Source organism: Fibroporia radiculosa (assembly GCF_000313525.1).
Source record: "Fibroporia radiculosa TFFH 294 genomic supercontigs, scaffold6826, whole genome shotgun sequence".
Classification (NCBI taxonomy): domain Eukaryota; kingdom Fungi; phylum Basidiomycota; class Agaricomycetes; order Polyporales; family Fibroporiaceae; genus Fibroporia; species Fibroporia radiculosa.
This window is the reverse complement of record NW_012133443.1, coordinates 74200-91239: the sequence shown is the minus strand read 5'-3', so window position 1 is coordinate 91239 and position 17040 is coordinate 74200. Positions and strand designations below refer to the sequence as shown.

Below are 17040 nucleotides of genomic sequence, written 5' to 3'. Positions count from 1 at the left end.
ATTGATGGCTTCTTTGTCTCCCTGGTGCTGCCAGGTACCCTCACAATGCTCATACATCAGAGGTCATTATCCCTGAAAGACTCGCCATATACGTAGAAGGAACTGCACATATGAGTATCACTTTCAGAATAACCGTGTGTGGGAAATTGAGCTACTGGAAAGCCCGCCTCGTCCACCTTATAGTTGCACTTGTCAGGCCACTAACTGCGGCAGGAGGTGGGGACTTCAGCATCTCATGATCATTCGCGATCGGAGGCTATAGCCGGTTACAGACATGACCGGCCAGTGGACCAGGGCGGACCATCAGACCGCATATTGTCTACGATCCCGACGCCCTATCAGCCGCCGCTTCAGTACCAACCGCGGGCACGGCCAGCCGCGCTCGACTGAGACCAAGCCGAATCCCGATAGTCACGTCAGCGACGTCAGGCAATGTATCACGTGAAGCGTCCCGACCACTTACCTATCATGGGCTGGATTTGGCCCATTTGGGACAGGACACTTGGCGACACACGACATTTTCTTTATTAGAATTAGAACATCCGGGTGGAAAGTTGAAAAAGAATGTGTCTCCCTCGAGCCGGGATCGAACCAGCGACATCAAGATTACGTAACTATTTAACCATTACAGTCTTGCGCTCTTCCAACTGAGCTATCGAGGGTTATTAAGATGGTGTCCTTTATGTTATAGTACTAGATGTGTCTTGGACATAGTATGTGATGCTTGCGTAAGCTCAGGAAACGGCACGTGCTGGCCGACTTCAAAGCATCGACGCAAGTTGCAACACCGACGACGGTCAGCAACGTCGATGGGCGTACAACCTTCTATGTAACGTTAGGCCGTTGGAAGGAGCTGTAAAGCAGAGATGTGTGCCCATGCTCGCGCAGCAGTCTGCGGATATATGGACCTGGTGAGCGTGTTATCTGGCATCCCTTACCCTACGTTCTCGCCCTCTAGTCATTCTAGGTACGCACTGGAAAGATGCACGCGCCGTCAGATCTCGTCGTTGCTTTCCTTTGTCAGCCAAATTCATCTGCTGGTCAATGGTGAATGGTCCTACCGCAGCGGGCGCCTGGGGCGATGTCAGACCGCGTACGTCGCAAATGCAGCTTACTCCACTCTTCGACTGATCTTCCTTCTACCAGCTCTTCTTTGCGCGCGAAGTGCTCTGCGTCTTACCGATGACCTGATTCATTGCTGGCCTTTGCATGTATGCATACGCTTATTGGTGCGCGATTACGTCGTGAAAGGGCGCATATACCCAGGTGCGCATTGTATCCATCTATAAACTCGTCTCAGCATATAGCGACGTCGAGATCCGCATGGTGTGCTTGGCTCTCCCCTCAAGTGCTGGCTTTCTATCCTGACTTCCATCTACGCTTCGAGTATGCACTCTAGCTTCGTCCATCCAACTGAATCTTCGAATGTCCGTCTCAATTTTGGTATCTTGTCGTGATCCTGTATTGCGCCAGTTACAATAGAATGAAAATATTACAGACGTTAGACTGTGTGTCTGAAAGCAAGGGACATGTTGGCTGAACTTCATCATAGTCTGAAGCACAGGTTGCTAGACTATTCACCATTCTCAACGTTTCTCAGGCAAACTTTTCAGGTGGCTCGGCGATGATTCGTCCCTCCACAACAGCGGGAATTCAGCCGATTTCGTATGTACTCCCATGCTTCTTACAAAATTGACCACCGGGTTGAAATATCATCTGTATTGCTCAGGTTCGCATTCGAGCACTTCCTGTCGAGATCCAACCAAATTTTCTGATTTCCCTGTAAGCCTGCATGTTTCATTGAAGAATCACGCTCCCTTCGTCATCCACATCAGCTGTAATGAAATTCACCGCTCACGAAGGTGCGAGTTAGATCATGTCCATACCGACTTTCAATTTGCGCTAGCCATAACGTATTGTTATTCCTACCGGCATCCTGCGCACGACGCATTGTGTTTATTCAGCACCATAGTATCCGCAGAACTCTCCATCTTTCTCCAGTACGACCGCATTTACGATTCCTGTAGACTGCCCGGTGAGTTCCTCAAAAGCGGTCTGCGCGATATTGAAGCCTTTCGCGGTGTAGTCGACGGCGAACAAGTAGATGATGTTCTCCCCGTAAGTCAATTTCCAACAGCTCCCACATAGCCCAGTATTGTAACCTGAGAAGCGGCAATTCGGGTGAGTCATACATCTCTGCAGCATGATTTCATGTCTTCACCTGAGATGAAGACGGGGCCACCAATGCGAGGAAAGGCCGGGAGCGATCCGAAGTCCGTGTATCCTGCGCAAGCGCGACCCGTTGTATGCGCGCCATTATTCATGACGGGCAAGACACAGTTATGTACCTTGAGACTCCAGGATGCCAGAGCATGCCAGTTCGCTCACGGGTGCAGATGCGTTGTCATATACCGGGTCATATGTAACCTGGTATATCTCCTGCGCGATTACAGAGAATGCAAAGATGGAAGCGGTGGTGAGAGGACGAGCGTACTTCATAAGTAATTTCGTGGAGAGCGGGGAAGTAGGAGATATGGAGCGTTGACGAATCTTATAGGCAGGATGAGCAGGATTATATTACTTGCAATCTTATGTTAGCAACTCATGGAGTGATGGCAGAAGATCGCTTCGCCAGGTAAAAGTCGTAAATTAGGAAGGCAAGTGCGCAAATTTTCATAGTTCAGACGGCTAGAACTCAGTTCCCGATGTCATGAAATGTCACTTTACTCTTCATGAGGAGATTGACGCGGGTTTAAAGTCATAAGGTACCAGCGCACTGGTTATGTCGCCTTTGGAAGTAAAAACCCGGAGAAAGGGTAACAATGATACTGCTATATTATTGTGTCGACGAAGGCACGCAAATAGAAGCAGTCAACACATCATTCCATTATCCACACTGAATGCAAGCATTGTGATAGTCAAAGTTACATTGTCCGTTATTCCGATAGTCCGTTAGCCTACTGATTATTCCTATGCCGATCGCGAATCGGATGACAGCCCCACTACTCAAGTGATCAGTCAGTTTGTGAATATACCCGACAATTCATATACTCACGACTTCACTTAGAACCGCTGCACTTAGAGGTGTCAACCTGCCAAGCAGTCGCTTCAACAACACCGTTGGTGTTGTTGTTAGTAAGGGTGTTAAATGCCGTCTTCCCAATGTTGAAGATGCCTTCGCCGGCATAGTCGATTGCAAGAAGGTATATCGAGTTGTCGTTGTAGTTTAATTGCCAGCAAGTTCCGCAATCAGGAGCGTCGTAGCCTGCGATTTAGGATAAGTATAACGACCAAGAATATCCATAAACAAGCCACTAACCGGTGATGACACCCGCTCCTCCGATGAAAGGGAAACCCGGGAGAGAGCTGGCAGTAGTATAACCTGGTCGATCGTCAGTCATAATCAAAATGAGCGACCAAAGTAAGTCTCACCTTCGTTGTCGAGAGTGCCCGAGCACGCAAAGTTGTTCACAGAGTTGGTACCAGTGTCGTAGAAGGTATCGTACGTGATCTTGTACCAGTCCGCCATGACTACGGGGACAGCGGCGAAGACAGCGAGAGCACCGATGAACTTCATTGCGTGGAGAGTTTGAGAGCGGAAGAGAATACGAATGCTAGATCCTCGAGATGGCTAAGCTTGAGGGATGGAGTTTAACGCAGGCTTGGGCCTCCTTTTATGTGTGTCTAGCAGTCCATCGGCGTTTACATGCCCTTGGATTGGAGAGCGGATGACATTGCCTCGGTGCAGCGGCTGTGGACCAAATTGAGAGATCCGGAGTGGCGGATGGCGGCTACATTTGCGAGCGAGACGACCAGGGCGCGGAAGGCTAAGCCCGTGGGGCTAGTCATGGGGTACACTGAGCGCAACGTCCTGAAATATACCAAGCGTATGCACTGAACCTACGGTCAACTCGTCGCCGTTGGTGCTACCACAGAGTGGCTCTGCAATAGCCGCGTCGCGCACGGGTGGGTATAGACTGGGGGATTCCCGGAGCTTGCACGAACCCCCGTGCAAGTACAACAGAGACAATGTCAGTCAAGAACAGAACGGCCATGAGCGTGGGTCGGGCTGAATTGTCCGCCTGCTGGTCATGGTACTGGCCTCCAAAGGAAGTAGCTCCCTTCATCATTACATGGCGTGATAAGCGTTCAACTTTGGATGCACTAGGACTTGAAGTGACATCAGCATCCTACCTGGTACCGCCCGGGCTCCGCTCGAGACACTCAACGTTGCCAATTTCTTCTGCGCAGACCAGAGAAATGGAGTCTAAGCCGCGACTTGGCGAATACTGTGGTATTTGAAAATAGTCTCGGCGACTAGGTTGACCCCCAATATAATTGTCGGCATTGATGTCCCTTTGAACGGACTCGGATGATGAGACCATAGGCAATGCGAGACCATGCCAGTCATTTCGAGGTAACTGTCTACAACACTCGTCGTAGAATAATACTGTCTAGGGACCAGTTGGCAAAAATCACCCCAGCAGGAATGAAAGGAGAAATCAATCTTACCCGTACTAGTTTGACATTCGCCGAGCGCCATCATGTCCGCGCTCAAACTCATGCAGTAGCGTGAGCTATACCATCAGCTGCACATGAAAACCACAGCTGTCGAGACGATGCTATCCCAGGAACAGATTCGGCCCCGCAAAGTAGTCCGACTGAGTGACCACACTGTAATCAAAGATGATCACTAACGCACGTCAAACACCATGACACAATCATGAAGTTAAAGAAATGATATATTGAAAACCTTCAATTCTTTACAGTACTTAACAGTAGATAACGAGACGACAACACAACAGCTAACCCCAAAGCAATACAAATTAACTTACTTTTAACACATCGCTGCACGACTCAGCAAGCGAAGCAATCCCCCGCTCAGTTTCAAGTATCGGCAATTGATAAGGCTTAGATAAATAGTGAATCCAACTTGAGGTTCCGTGAAGCTCAGCAACGACTCTCCGCTAATCATTTTATCACCGAAGTTAACAATTAGGATTCATGCTTACCTCGAAGTTTCAAAAGTCGCACGAGTAGACTACAAACAGAGGTCCGATGAGCCAATTGCAGAAACATTTTTAATAAAAGAAGAAAAAATGTTCAGAAGGGGTTGCCCGATTATTTGAGCTGTGGCGGGCATTTTCGGCAGTTTCAATACGAAGACCGTCGTGATAAAGCATCATATCAATAGAAAGAAATAAAGAACTCACTGATTTATAAATTACAACTAAACCATTTGTACTTGCCCTGCATCAATCCAGAGTCAACCTAAGAAATGACGTGAGTTTACTGCCATGGTTGAAGAGAGAGGAGCTCAGAGTTTTTAAAAAAACAGCCTTGGAATTGTCATCAGTTCAAATGTCCGAAGACAATGATCAGGCGGTAATTCCATTTGTAACATCCCTGCCTACATAAATAAGGAACAGACACTTACCTATGACACTAGATCCTCGACAACATTATGTTATGGATGCTGGTATTACTCGGTGAAATGAGACTGGGCAAATTGAGTATCAGCGTGAGTTGGAGAAAACACAGATTCACACAAAAGTTGCTGCGGTGATCAGGGGATTGACAGATAAGTACAAAGCACCGAGCCTCATTGAGACTCTCAGATACTCTAGTTTGAATGATTTTGGTTCATCTCGTCGCGACTTGAGAAGACAACAGAACATTGACAACACTCACAGATTGCAGCACCCAATTACACCACTAGCCTCCATCATACACTTAGATCTTGCAAGCTGAGAAGAACAATCAGCGTGTCATTAGGACAGCAAAATTTGAGAACCGATCAGTGTAACTATGACATATCTGTAGCATCGTGCCCACGCCTTGGTAATGGCAGAGAACACTCGAGGTAAACGAAGTAATATCATCGCGTCGACAGCCAGAACATGCATGCAACAAAATACTCACAATTCACAACCCTGCCAACGCGAGGAAGAGACGCGTAAGTATACGACAGAAGCGAGAACGACTTTACAAAACGACACTGCGAGACTTTTCAGCGCAGAAGTTTAGGGCAGGTGCATGAAAGCCACGTGCAGCGTCTAGACATTGGCGCCCATATATTGTCTCTCGCAAGTCTGCTTCATTTCCCCCTTTCACATTATAGTGACTCATATGTTGAGTCTCAAAAAGTGTCAAGCATACGTACATAGTTAGCTATAATGTAAAATCCGACGATGAAATACATTAAGTGAGCCTTAGTTCCAAAGTCCAGCCTTCTGCCAGTATGAGATCCATCTCCTGGAATCATCAGCACCCAGTTGTCGCGAAGATGCATTCTTCAGTGTCTGGGATGCACCAACAGCATAGGTTGTAGAGAGAACATTGAATCTCATCGCCTCTTTTTGGGGTTGCTTTGCTGCGACACCTTCAAAGAAGGGAAGTAGTCGGAGTGCCCGCATCTTGCGCATTAGCTCGACTTCGTCCTGCACCCGTCCATCTGTCGTACTCTCTGTTGCAAGCTTCGCGATTTCCTTCAACTTGCTCACCCATTCTGAGTATGGAACCAAAGTGACCCGGAGCTCAGATGCGATTGCATCTGCGATAGAGCGCCAGCTAACAGGGTACGGATGCACGAGATGCACGATATCTGACTCGACAGAGGCTTTGCGGAAATCTATGAGAGCCCCAGCTGTCAGCTCTGGGGGTATGAAGCTCACGACCTAGATTGCAAGCACATCGTTAGAAACCGCGCTCCGTCATCAATCGTGGGCACGTACGCCATCGTCATCTGGGAACACACCCAGGGTCGTTGCACTCTGGACCATCGCAGGGAACCATTCAGCCAGGTTCCATGCGCCGTCTAGACCGCCACAGATTTGGCCCACCCGCACAACCACCACCTTCAGCGGTGTCTGCTCTGAAGCGGTACACAAAATTTCTTCGGATACCCACTTTGAGCACGTATAACCCGAGCTCACTGCAAGTTCCGGCGGAATCCGAGCCTCGGGCAGTACGCCAGTCTTTGAGCAATCTGTTCGAAATACTTCAAAAGATGACACATTGGCACGAAGCGATATACCTACTTTCAAAAACGCCAATGCTGCTGGTGTATGTCAGGTGCGGAGGGTGTGGCTTGTGGGATGTCAAGGCGAAATCAATGAGGCGGCGGACACCAAATACACTAGGCTCGAACGAAGAGAGCGCCATATTGAAATTGACAGGCCAGGCTGTCGAAATATTATTATTTAGAAACATGAGGAAGATGGCAGAGCAACCGACCATTGTGTATAATGTGCGTGACCGATCGGTGCATCTTGTGTGGCTTGGTGAGCACATCAAGAGATAAATTGAACACGAGCTCAAGCTGACCTCATTGTAAGTGGCTTCTTGAAGTCCAAAATTGGGATGGGATAGGTCTCCCTCAAGCAGAACCACTTTGCCATTGTCAAGGACGCCTGCATCAAGCCCCCGCTCGAGAAGACCCCGCTCCTGTCTGGCCGACATTGGCGTCCCGTCCGGTGAGGCTCGGTTGAGGGCATAAACTTTCGAAATCTCAGGACTGCTGGCAAGCTGAACTAAGATATGACATCCTAGCCCGCGAGCGGTTCCCGTCACCAATACTACGTCGCCTTCGGTTGAGCCGCTTACACCGTTTAGAGTATGAGCGGGGATAGGGAATTCCTTGGTATACTTTGCGACCATCTCCCGCATGGCATTGGTGCGATACTCAACAGTGCTGGTGGTATCATCCGCGGATCCAGATGCTAATTCAAACACATATGACGCGAGGCTGACAATCGAGGGATGATTATAGACAAGGTTCCCAGAGATCTGGCGCGTGTCAAGCTTCACAGAGTCGCGTAATGCACGTAAAAGGGAATTGCGGATCCAGGTAGCTTGCAAGCTGAGGGTCGTCAGGTTTAGCGCGCTCACAATTACATGATCCAAGTACTCACCTATCACAACCACGATGAAAAATATCGTCGTCGTCTTTAACCTGGTGCACCATCACGGCGCTGATAACCGCTCGGACGAAAGCTATAGTTGATGCCAAGTCCCACGAGGCTGGAGACGGTATATTGGATTGAGTGCTTTCCTCAACTTGATCGTATAAAGTATCTATTTCATCAGCATATTCATTGATGATGGCCGACCTGCGAGGAGTATTTTTAGCTGTCCAAGTGAATGGTTTAGACGGCTTCGCCACTAATAGCATCTATATATAGACGTCACAAAAATCTAGTGAAAAAGGAATTTAATCGAACTTGCCTCCTTAAATATCCTTGAGTGTTGAGGTGCGTATTCATTCACTTGCTCTACTGTCGGCCTGCGTCAAATTGCAATTATTATAGATTTGAATAAATATACAGCCACAGAATGCATACCAAATCATGTTCCTGAACTCTGCGAGCTTGATTTCGTCCGCAGGATCAAATTTGAATTCCGGTCGAGGCTCGATAATCACACCAGTTTGGAATCGACCACGCCCAAAGATAACAGCCGCCAAAATGTGAGGGTCCCGATGAAGCATAGATTCTATGACAATTGTGAGTCTGCAACTATTAGTCGCACAAGCACGAGACATAACCAACCCAAGGGTCCTGGATTCGTCTAATGTCACGGATTGACAAATAATTTAAAAAAACGGCCAACTGATCCGCAGTCTTAAATTGCTGACCTTCTCTCCTGTGCTATGCATGATCTGATCGTCGGAGCGACCGAAAACTTTCCAGTAGCCGGGTTTCGTCGGGTGAGGCATTAAAAGATCCGATGTAGCGTAAGCATCGACGCCGTCGACCTTAGTATTTATGATGCCGGGCAGACAGAAAGGACTTTTCTACGTCACATGTAAATACCAAATCAGATGATTCCAGAAGCCGAGAAACATACCACTATAACGAGTTCATATGTGTTCTCGTCATATGGGACGAAATGCGGCGCGTGAGTCTTACTCAGTGAGAAGTACTCCCAGTCATATCCGGTTTCCTCTATGACGGAATTGAGAACGTAAAGGCACAAGAAACGCGCGAATGCTGATCAAATACTCACTGGGAAGGAACGTAGCCATTATCCCACATTCAGTACTTCGAAATATATTAGTAGTATATCAAAACGAGGGAAATAAAATACTTACGAGCCATACAAGTTGAAGATGGTGACACCCTGTGAGGTGATGTAATCTCCCACTTCTTTATTCATGGGACCGCCTCCGAAAAGCTGAAATAACAGGTCTAGATTGAATGCCACTTGGATATAGAAGAACTTACTAAACCAGTTCGAGTGGCAAGCCAGCTCACATATTCAGGCCTGCGAGACCATATCTATATCCATACTTCAGCATGACACGACTCTTGGGAAAACAGCAAGCAACCCATGCCTCAGCAAAAGAAGGGGTGCAGAATATGATGTTGCTATTGGTCGCCTTTGCACTTTCGAACGATGATTCAGGCGTTGGGACAGTAGGAGGCATCCTGGGCTCGTATGCGCTTATGACAAGCCCAAAGTACGCCTATTTACAATTATGCACTGCTCAGTCGTATCAAAGTGATAAGCAGTGAGCTACGTACCGACCAGATCGCCTGTATGAAACCCATTCCGTGGAAGGCGGGTACAGAGTGTACCGTCACAATTTGGCCAGTCAAGTCGCGATCTCCAAAGAAGGGGGACAAGCCAATTTGCATAGCCCGAACACTGTTGAATGCAATAGGCTTTGGGAAAGCCGTAGATCCTGGAGATCCAAATTCAAAATCGATGGAGACTAATCAGGATAGACATAGTTTACCTGACGAGTGCAAGTAATATTGCAGGCCATCAATGCCGCCCCAGTCATACAACTCTTCCATATCTGCTCCAGAGTTCTCAGATTCCGAAATATACAAGTCTTGAAAAATAGGTAGCGGAGACGATTCTGGGATCGGAGTGGACGGATACTTGGACCGCAAGATGTCAAAGGTAGCGTTGGCCAAATCTGTCATAGCCTGTTCTTGTCCAACAAGAAAATGGCTGATCCCCACGGCTTGGATAAGGTGCGCAATGGCTGAGGGTGAATTCCTGGGGGAGATGGGGAATACCACGTAGTTCGCGCGCATGATGCCCATTGCCACAGTGATGTACGGGATATAGTCTGTGCGAGAGAATATTACCAATACTGAGATCGGGATAATATAAAGACATACCTGATGGAGACAGTATGGCCACTATGGGACGCTTTTGCGAATCCTTTGACCTTTGGATGCGCTTGCGGATTATTCCAGCTGCAACTTTCATTGCTCTCCCGGCGTCGGACCAGTAAAGTGTCTCAACGCCACCCCCATTCTTTGCGTAGATATACAAGGGATAGTTCGGGTTGTGTTTCGCATTCCACTCGTATATCTCGGGCAAAGCAAGGGTACCGTCCAGGGGTGGCAGGCGGAAGGTGCCGTTTAGAGCCTGTGTGAGGGGCAAGGGCGGTAAGAATGCGGTCATGGTGATTAAGGAGCTCAAACAATACGACGAGTGCAACTCACCGCTTTATACCATCTACTGAGCTACACTCCCGGGCCATGAGGAGTAACAGAGAACCCGTGGTCCATAAGCGGCACGATGAAATTGTGAACAGCGCTAGCAACACCGAATGGACCTTGATTATTAAGAACCTAGACTCCTATGTCTCGTTACATCTCGTTTGTGATTTACGTAATCTTTCGTACGCTAGAGAAAAGTTCGGATCATAACCTGAAGCACGCAAAGTCGATAAGAAGAAAGCGGTGGCTGCTCCTGCGCGAGTTTACTCTATCGCGTCGGGAGAACGACGAACGCATCGTCAACGCGTTGGCGCACGCGTTACCGCCGTTTTGGAGCTCTCTTTAAGAGAACAGTACCGGCTGATCCACTGATGACATACCAATGTCGGCCTCGAGAGTTGTGCGCGACGTTGGATATCGAATATTGAATATTGAGTATGATGATATGAATCAGAGAAGAGACGCGTGCCATGTTGAAGGCCACTAGATCGGTGAAGCCAAAACAGGCAAGTGAGCAGGATAGTATGACTCTCCTTGTATGTAATCGACACTCATTCCATCGACGCATTCTGGAAGAAAAACAATACCTACAATATTGAACGTATACAGTAGTCGTGCCAGCATTACTTGCAATTAGTTGGGATGTCGTATATTTCAAGGTGAACGTTGAATGGCCCACCACCTAAGCCGGTCGCGCAGTATCTATATCCATTGATCATCCTTCGGCAGGATTGAATCAGGTAGATCATGATCCCTGAGTCTCCAAACTGTTTCATAGGACACTTGAGACATCGTTTTCATCCTCAATCCCCGATCCCCGATGTGAACTCGCAGGCAGCCTGCAGGACGCGCTCATTGTTAACGACTTACTAGCCAATCGGAAGTGATCAGTGCAACCTTTATGCTTCCTGTGCTAAGTCTTAGCATCGAGAACTGGTGTGCCAATAGTCTGATACCGATATTCCCGCAATTCGGCACAACACCCGCACAGATCGGCAATGACCCATTGCAGTAAGTAAGAGATGACTTGGCATTCATATTTTCTTCATATCCCGACATGGATCGCATTGGTGTCCAGAGCCCGGAAGGGAATTATAATTCCGTAGGCCCATCAAGGTGGCTACTTTTGCGCTTACTATGGCCCATCATACAATTTGAATCTACACAATGCGATAACGGCAGTGGTGGATTCCATATAGCTGCAAGTCTTCTTTGTCAAAAGGCATTCGGTGATTTGATGGTCTGCTGGAGATTCAGGAAAATACCACATATTTGCAATAAAGCCTCACCTCGACAGCCCTTCCATTTACTCGGAGAGATGACACCAGATCCCTAGGATTATCCACGGCCGTAATGGTCGACAAAAGTAAGCACCACGTATACGTACATGATCGATCATTCGGGCCAATCTCAGACTCGGAGAGTGCGCTCGCCACACCACTTACTGCAGCAGACTCTGGATTAGATCTGTGTTCAGACTGCAAGCGGCGGGCGGAACTAGATGGCAAGCCGACGGGAACGGACGCAGCGCACGAAGCTAGCATCGGACATCCGAGATAGCAACGCATGTTTCGACGGTTGACTGTCTGGCCCATAAGGCGTGGGTTATAGACGTTTTGAATTGCATCGCTAATTGAATGGTTCCTGGTCTCGATTTTCAGGAAGCTCACATCGGCCACATAGACATGAGGATTAGCGCGAGCACGAGATAGATGGGAGGTAAATAGATGGTGCACTTACCGCTAGACCGCTAGTTGATGTGGGCGGGCTGCCGTTAGGAATGGAATCAGCCAGTAAAGAAGCGTATCCGATGACGCCAGGAACTGGAAGTGGGTGCGAGAGAATAGAATAGGACGTACAGTGATATCGCAAGGGGGCACTTGTCAGGAGTCCGATGGTGCTGAATACGAAGTAAAGCAATGATTGAAACCAGCTAGCAACCGCGTCAATGCGGATTCATGTAGAATCAGATGTGGCGCTGCGCGAACTTGCCAGCCTCAGACCATTACCAGATAGATAAAACATGCATCGGCGGAATAACTATCAAGCATAATAACATCGCAAGAGTCGAAGCGTCACGAAAATTTGTACGACATGGAGCCAACGTTAACATTACACAACAGAGCACAGCACGACAACAATACTAGATACGAACAAGCGGCACAATCAACAAAACAAACGCAAGCAGGTAGATAGCAAAAGGGACGAAAATGACATGAGCATCATCACAAAGAGAAGGGCTTCATCGGAAACACAAAATCATCTCAGACAGTATGGAAAAGTAAAATATTCGGCAAATCTGAATCTGAACAATACAGAGAACAGCAGATGGGATAGATAGTCCTTGAGACAGTTTTTAAGATTCATCACACGAAAGCAAGAAAGCTACGACAAAGAGGATGTGGGCGACAGCGAGAACGGATACGAGCAGACGGAAGCATCCATAGATGCATGCGGTTTTGTTAAAAGGGCTCAAAAGAGACAGGAAAGCGTGAGCGTGTTGGACAGGCACCCATGCACAAAGCATCTGGACGAGCGTAAGACAAACGTTACGGAATGGTGGAACCCATTAGAACTCGAGGCGCGGGTCTTGCTCATCCTCTGGACGACGAGCTAGATGAATCACTGCTGCGCCTGCTTCCCTGCGATGGCCCGCCATCGCGGGGAGGCATAGAAGGGATGTACTGCTGCTGGGACACTCCATGCATATTACTAACAGGCTGAGTGACATTCCAGCCAGTGGGATCCCTCATATCGCCCGCATGGGAAGCCAGTGAAGGCATAGACATATTGCGGAGATCCATTCCAGGGGTAGCGGCAGCAGACATCGAGCGCATAGAGGGCATAGACGACGTAAAAGGGCCCAACGAAGCGACAGCTGGCGGCATGAAGCCTCCAGTAGAACTCATGGGAGATTCGGGAGGGATGATCGGGCCCCAGATAGATGTAGGCGTCCTGTTGCTGGGCGCAATGGGCGCGCCGCTGTGGGCTGCTGGAGACCCAGAAACGAATGAGGACTGTCCGAACGCAGGCTGTCCGAAAGAGCCCTGCCCGAAAGCGGTGGCCTGCCTGGGAACAAAAGGAGGATGTGTTGCCATCTGGAGAGACGCCATGGAGTTGGACATTGCGCTGCGGCGGGGTAAAACCGGGTCGGGTATAGCGTACGGCGAGTGGGCCTCGTTGCGCACAGCAAAGTTGTTGACGTGGACACGTCCCTCTCCGACAACATGACCCTGGTTTCTTAGCTCTGGATCGATGTTGGTGTCATCAAGACGCGAGGTTGAAACCTGGCTGGTGCTTGATTCCCTGGTCTGCGAATAGGGGGTATTCGACTGCTCCTCGTCGCTAGAACTTTCATCCTGGCGCCCTTGACGAGAAGCAGAAGGGCCAGACGAGCCAGCGGAAGAAGCAGCGGCAGCTTCCTGAGCGCGCCGGGCTAATTCAGCTTTAGTAGGCCTCTTGTTACGCTTGCGTGCCCGCTTATTCCCTTCCCCTTGAGAGTAGTCGACGACCCAGTAACTGCCCTTTCCGGGCTCCGTGATCGGCTTGGAGACCCTGCGGAAGCACTTGTTCAGGGAGAGATTGTGGCGGATAGAATTCTGTATATACGCCAGCCATCAGCCACTTCCAAGCACAGGCGCCCACGCCACTCACCTGCCAAGCTTTATCGTGCGTATTATCTCTGAACCACTGGAATCGCGCCTCCAAAGCGGCGTAAATCTCTTGTAGCGTAAGGCGCTTCTTGGGACTTCCATGGATAGCCAGTTTGATCAAAGTTGGGTACGGATAATTCGGTTTTTCCCCAGATGGTGGGTCCGCGAGGGCATATAAACTGACTTCATCTTCCGGACCCAATCCAAGAAGTTGGCGCAAGTTGGGTGTCGGATCAGGCAAGTCAGGAGGAAGCTGCTGTGCCTGAGCGGGTGAGTGGCTCATAGGGGGCGCAGGGACAGCCTGAGTAGAGGGATAGACATAGCTGCCCCGGCCGTCCAGAGGGTTGGAACCACGACGCTGATAGTCAATCTGGGGCGTCGCTGCCTGAATCGGAAGGGGGGCAGGCATCTGACGCTGATACACCGGCGCCTCCGGGGTATTGGACGAGTCGAGGGTCATGGACATTACTTGAGGCCCCATGGGATAAGTCTGAGTCCGAGAACGGTAATAAGACTGTCCTGTCCCTTCAGAGGGTACCTCGCCATAGCGAACATGTTCCATGCCGATCCTGCGCGCATTGGCATCATATGCCGGATATCGTTCCGGGTTGAACAACGGAGGTTGCTCGATGGGCTCTGGGACATTGAAGGTGTCCTCCGCGGGCATCTGGGGACTGACATATTGACTTCTGAGGTCGCTCACGCCACTTGACGCGCTCCTCTGGCTATAGCTACCCGGGTGGCCACTCCGGTCGCTCCCACTACGGATGGACTCTGCAGGGCTACTACCGCCACTGCTGCTCCTGCGATGTGACTACGCGCCAATCAGATCTCTACACACATGATCAGATAAGAAAAGAAAAACTGTCGCACCTGCTGGGGAGGTGACTGAGTCGAGGAAGGCGGCTGTTGCCCTTGATAATCGTACGGTTGGAAATGGCTATGGGCCCCCGAGTGAGCCGGATACTGGCTGCGATGAGGGGGAGATGGCTCTGGGGGGACGTAGGGTGAGTCGTCGGCAATGACTGTGGCGACAGCATTTATGGTGCGACGAGGGGGGCTGTAGGAGCTGAATTGAGCCCCATTATGCGTCCGTTGGGCGTCGAACACCGGCTGAGGACGAGGGCGAGCGGTGTGGTCGGCAACGCTCCCGTTGCTGGACACGCCAGAGTCCGAGCCCGAGCTGTGTCGCCGGTTTTGGAAGCCTGGTGGGTTGCCAGAGGCCTGCAACGTAGAGATGGGGGCGGAGGAGAACGCAAGAAAGCGCTCTGGCGAAGCATCGGCGTCCATCTACGGCAACCGGACCCACAGCGGAAAATAGAATAATTTTATTCAACGTGAGATTTTTGAGCTGGGATAAACGCTCGGACGAGTTTGCCGTTCAAAGCGAAGAAAAAAGGGGGTGTTAGGGTGGGATGTCTTAGTTAATCGTGGGCGTACGTGGGTCCTCTGCTCAGCAAAGGGGAAAGGGCAGCGTTCACGGGCATGGTCTTGGGCAGAGCCGTGTCGCGTCGCCCTCTGCTCGCATCTGCCACACGCCAGGGACGGGCAATTTAGGCTCCAATTGCTGCTCGTCGTCTCCCAAACAATGCATGCCCGAAACGACGGCCACAGGCACGGCACGACCCTGATCAGCCTTTCGGCCGTTCGCGCTTGTCCTGGCTTTGACCCCGACTTTGACGGTCGCCCACACTCGCACACTGAGGGAGGTAAATCAGGTCGAGTCCTGCAAAATGCAGTCGGTGTCAGGGCGATCAGAGCGAGTCGACTGGCCATAATCACGAAAAGGCAAGTTGCAGACGCACTCTGTGCACCCGCTCACCAGACCAGCTCCCATGCAGATGAGCGATTTGATCCCTGCCAGATTGTCTGCGAGCAAGACAATGCAAGCCAAAGCGCCGAATCTCCCAAGCGCGGCTGTCCCAGATGACTAGCCATGGCAGCGGCGCATCTGTTTCAATTTCACGGCCCGGCACTCTTTCGTGAATGCTAATGCAACAGAAAATGCAGCGTTGAATGCCCATTGTCGAACAAAGACAGACGAGAGCGAACTTACTCCTTCAGCACGTGGAGAGCTGTGGGCTCCTGGAGGCGCTCCCCGGAATCCTCGCGCCGTCCGATCGCTGCTTTGTTTCCGCGACGGCTGCCTTTCTCCATCCTCTCGACTCCCCTTTCATGACGATCACACTCCATCGTCGTGGCAAATGCGACATGAATTCTCCTGGCCATCGTAGACTCGACACTGACCCTGTCTGAATTCTCCCCCATTTTGCTCTTGCTTGGGAACAAACTATGCCCCTCTAGTTGCGACTGCCGGCAAGAACAACGCGAGGGTGGAAGGTGGGACATCATTCCAGCGATTCAGGCCAAAGATTCGAAGGACACCGGGGGTTTACAGCAGGACAAAGTAACGTCTCACCCCGTGTTAGGCGCGCATGGGCACTGGCGGCCATCTTGAAGACCTCGTCAGCCGCCGCGATTCCCTACGTCGGGCTCCCGCACGTCAATGGGGCCTTATTTAGAACTACACGGCTCGTTCAAAGCATATAAGTTCTGGAGAAGCAGTTGACCGTAATTAGGTACGAGTTCTAGTCATATTTTTGTCACCCTGAATTCCAATATTCATCTGCTCCCTCGGGATCTAGTAGCTTGGGATCCGGTTATGGGGCTTGACTACGAGGGGGAAATATATTTCTCATCGTTGCTGTCTTGCTGGCATCATTGGCTATTCAGTCGTCATTTCCCATTCATGTTGGACCCTCCAGCCCATTCGTGGCTCGGATCTCAGAGTGCTACGTCAGCCACCGTACTGTTGCAAGGCTGCATATCATCCAACCCCATGTCGATGTTTTTCAAAGCCTGACGGACCTTGAGCAGGAACAATGGTTCTTTGATTGCGAGTCCCCTCCCCTAAAGCTTTAGCCGGC

The 17040-nt window shown here is 50.0% G+C and overlaps 3 protein-coding genes across 3 annotated transcripts; all 3 read right to left on the bottom strand.

Moving 5' to 3' along the window:
- Window positions 1-1956: 1956 nt before the first annotated feature.
- On the bottom strand, window positions 1957-3577 carry FIBRA_06406 (uncharacterized protein; the record flags this gene model as incomplete). The annotated part of the gene is made up of 6 exons (XM_012328132.1): window positions 1957-2162; window positions 2222-2284; window positions 2349-2550; window positions 3093-3265; window positions 3320-3382; window positions 3433-3577. 6 exons carry the CDS (start codon window positions 3575-3577, stop codon window positions 1957-1959), a joined length of 852 nt encoding a protein of 283 aa, XP_012183522.1.
- A 2635-nt stretch (window positions 3578-6212) lies between these two features.
- FIBRA_06405 (uncharacterized protein) lies at window positions 6213-10422 on the bottom strand (the record flags this gene model as incomplete). Its single annotated transcript, XM_012328131.1, has 18 exons — window positions 6213-6677; window positions 6735-6988; window positions 7041-7184; window positions 7237-7270; window positions 7327-7861; window positions 7914-8163; window positions 8223-8276; window positions 8326-8493; window positions 8550-8568; window positions 8636-8794; window positions 8848-8945; window positions 9007-9041; window positions 9092-9174; window positions 9225-9278; window positions 9329-9466; window positions 9525-9685; window positions 9740-10081; window positions 10134-10422. 18 exons carry the CDS (start codon window positions 10420-10422, stop codon window positions 6213-6215), a joined length of 3282 nt encoding a protein of 1093 aa, XP_012183521.1.
- Window positions 10423-13054: 2632 nt separating this feature from the next.
- Window positions 13055-15403, bottom strand: FIBRA_06404 (uncharacterized protein; the record flags this gene model as incomplete). The annotated part of the gene is made up of 3 exons (XM_012328130.1): window positions 13055-14059; window positions 14115-14927; window positions 14987-15403. The coding sequence occupies 3 exons, from the start codon at window positions 15401-15403 to the stop codon at window positions 13055-13057; spliced, it is 2235 nt and encodes a 744-aa protein (XP_012183520.1).
- Window positions 15404-17040: the final 1637 nt, after the last annotated feature.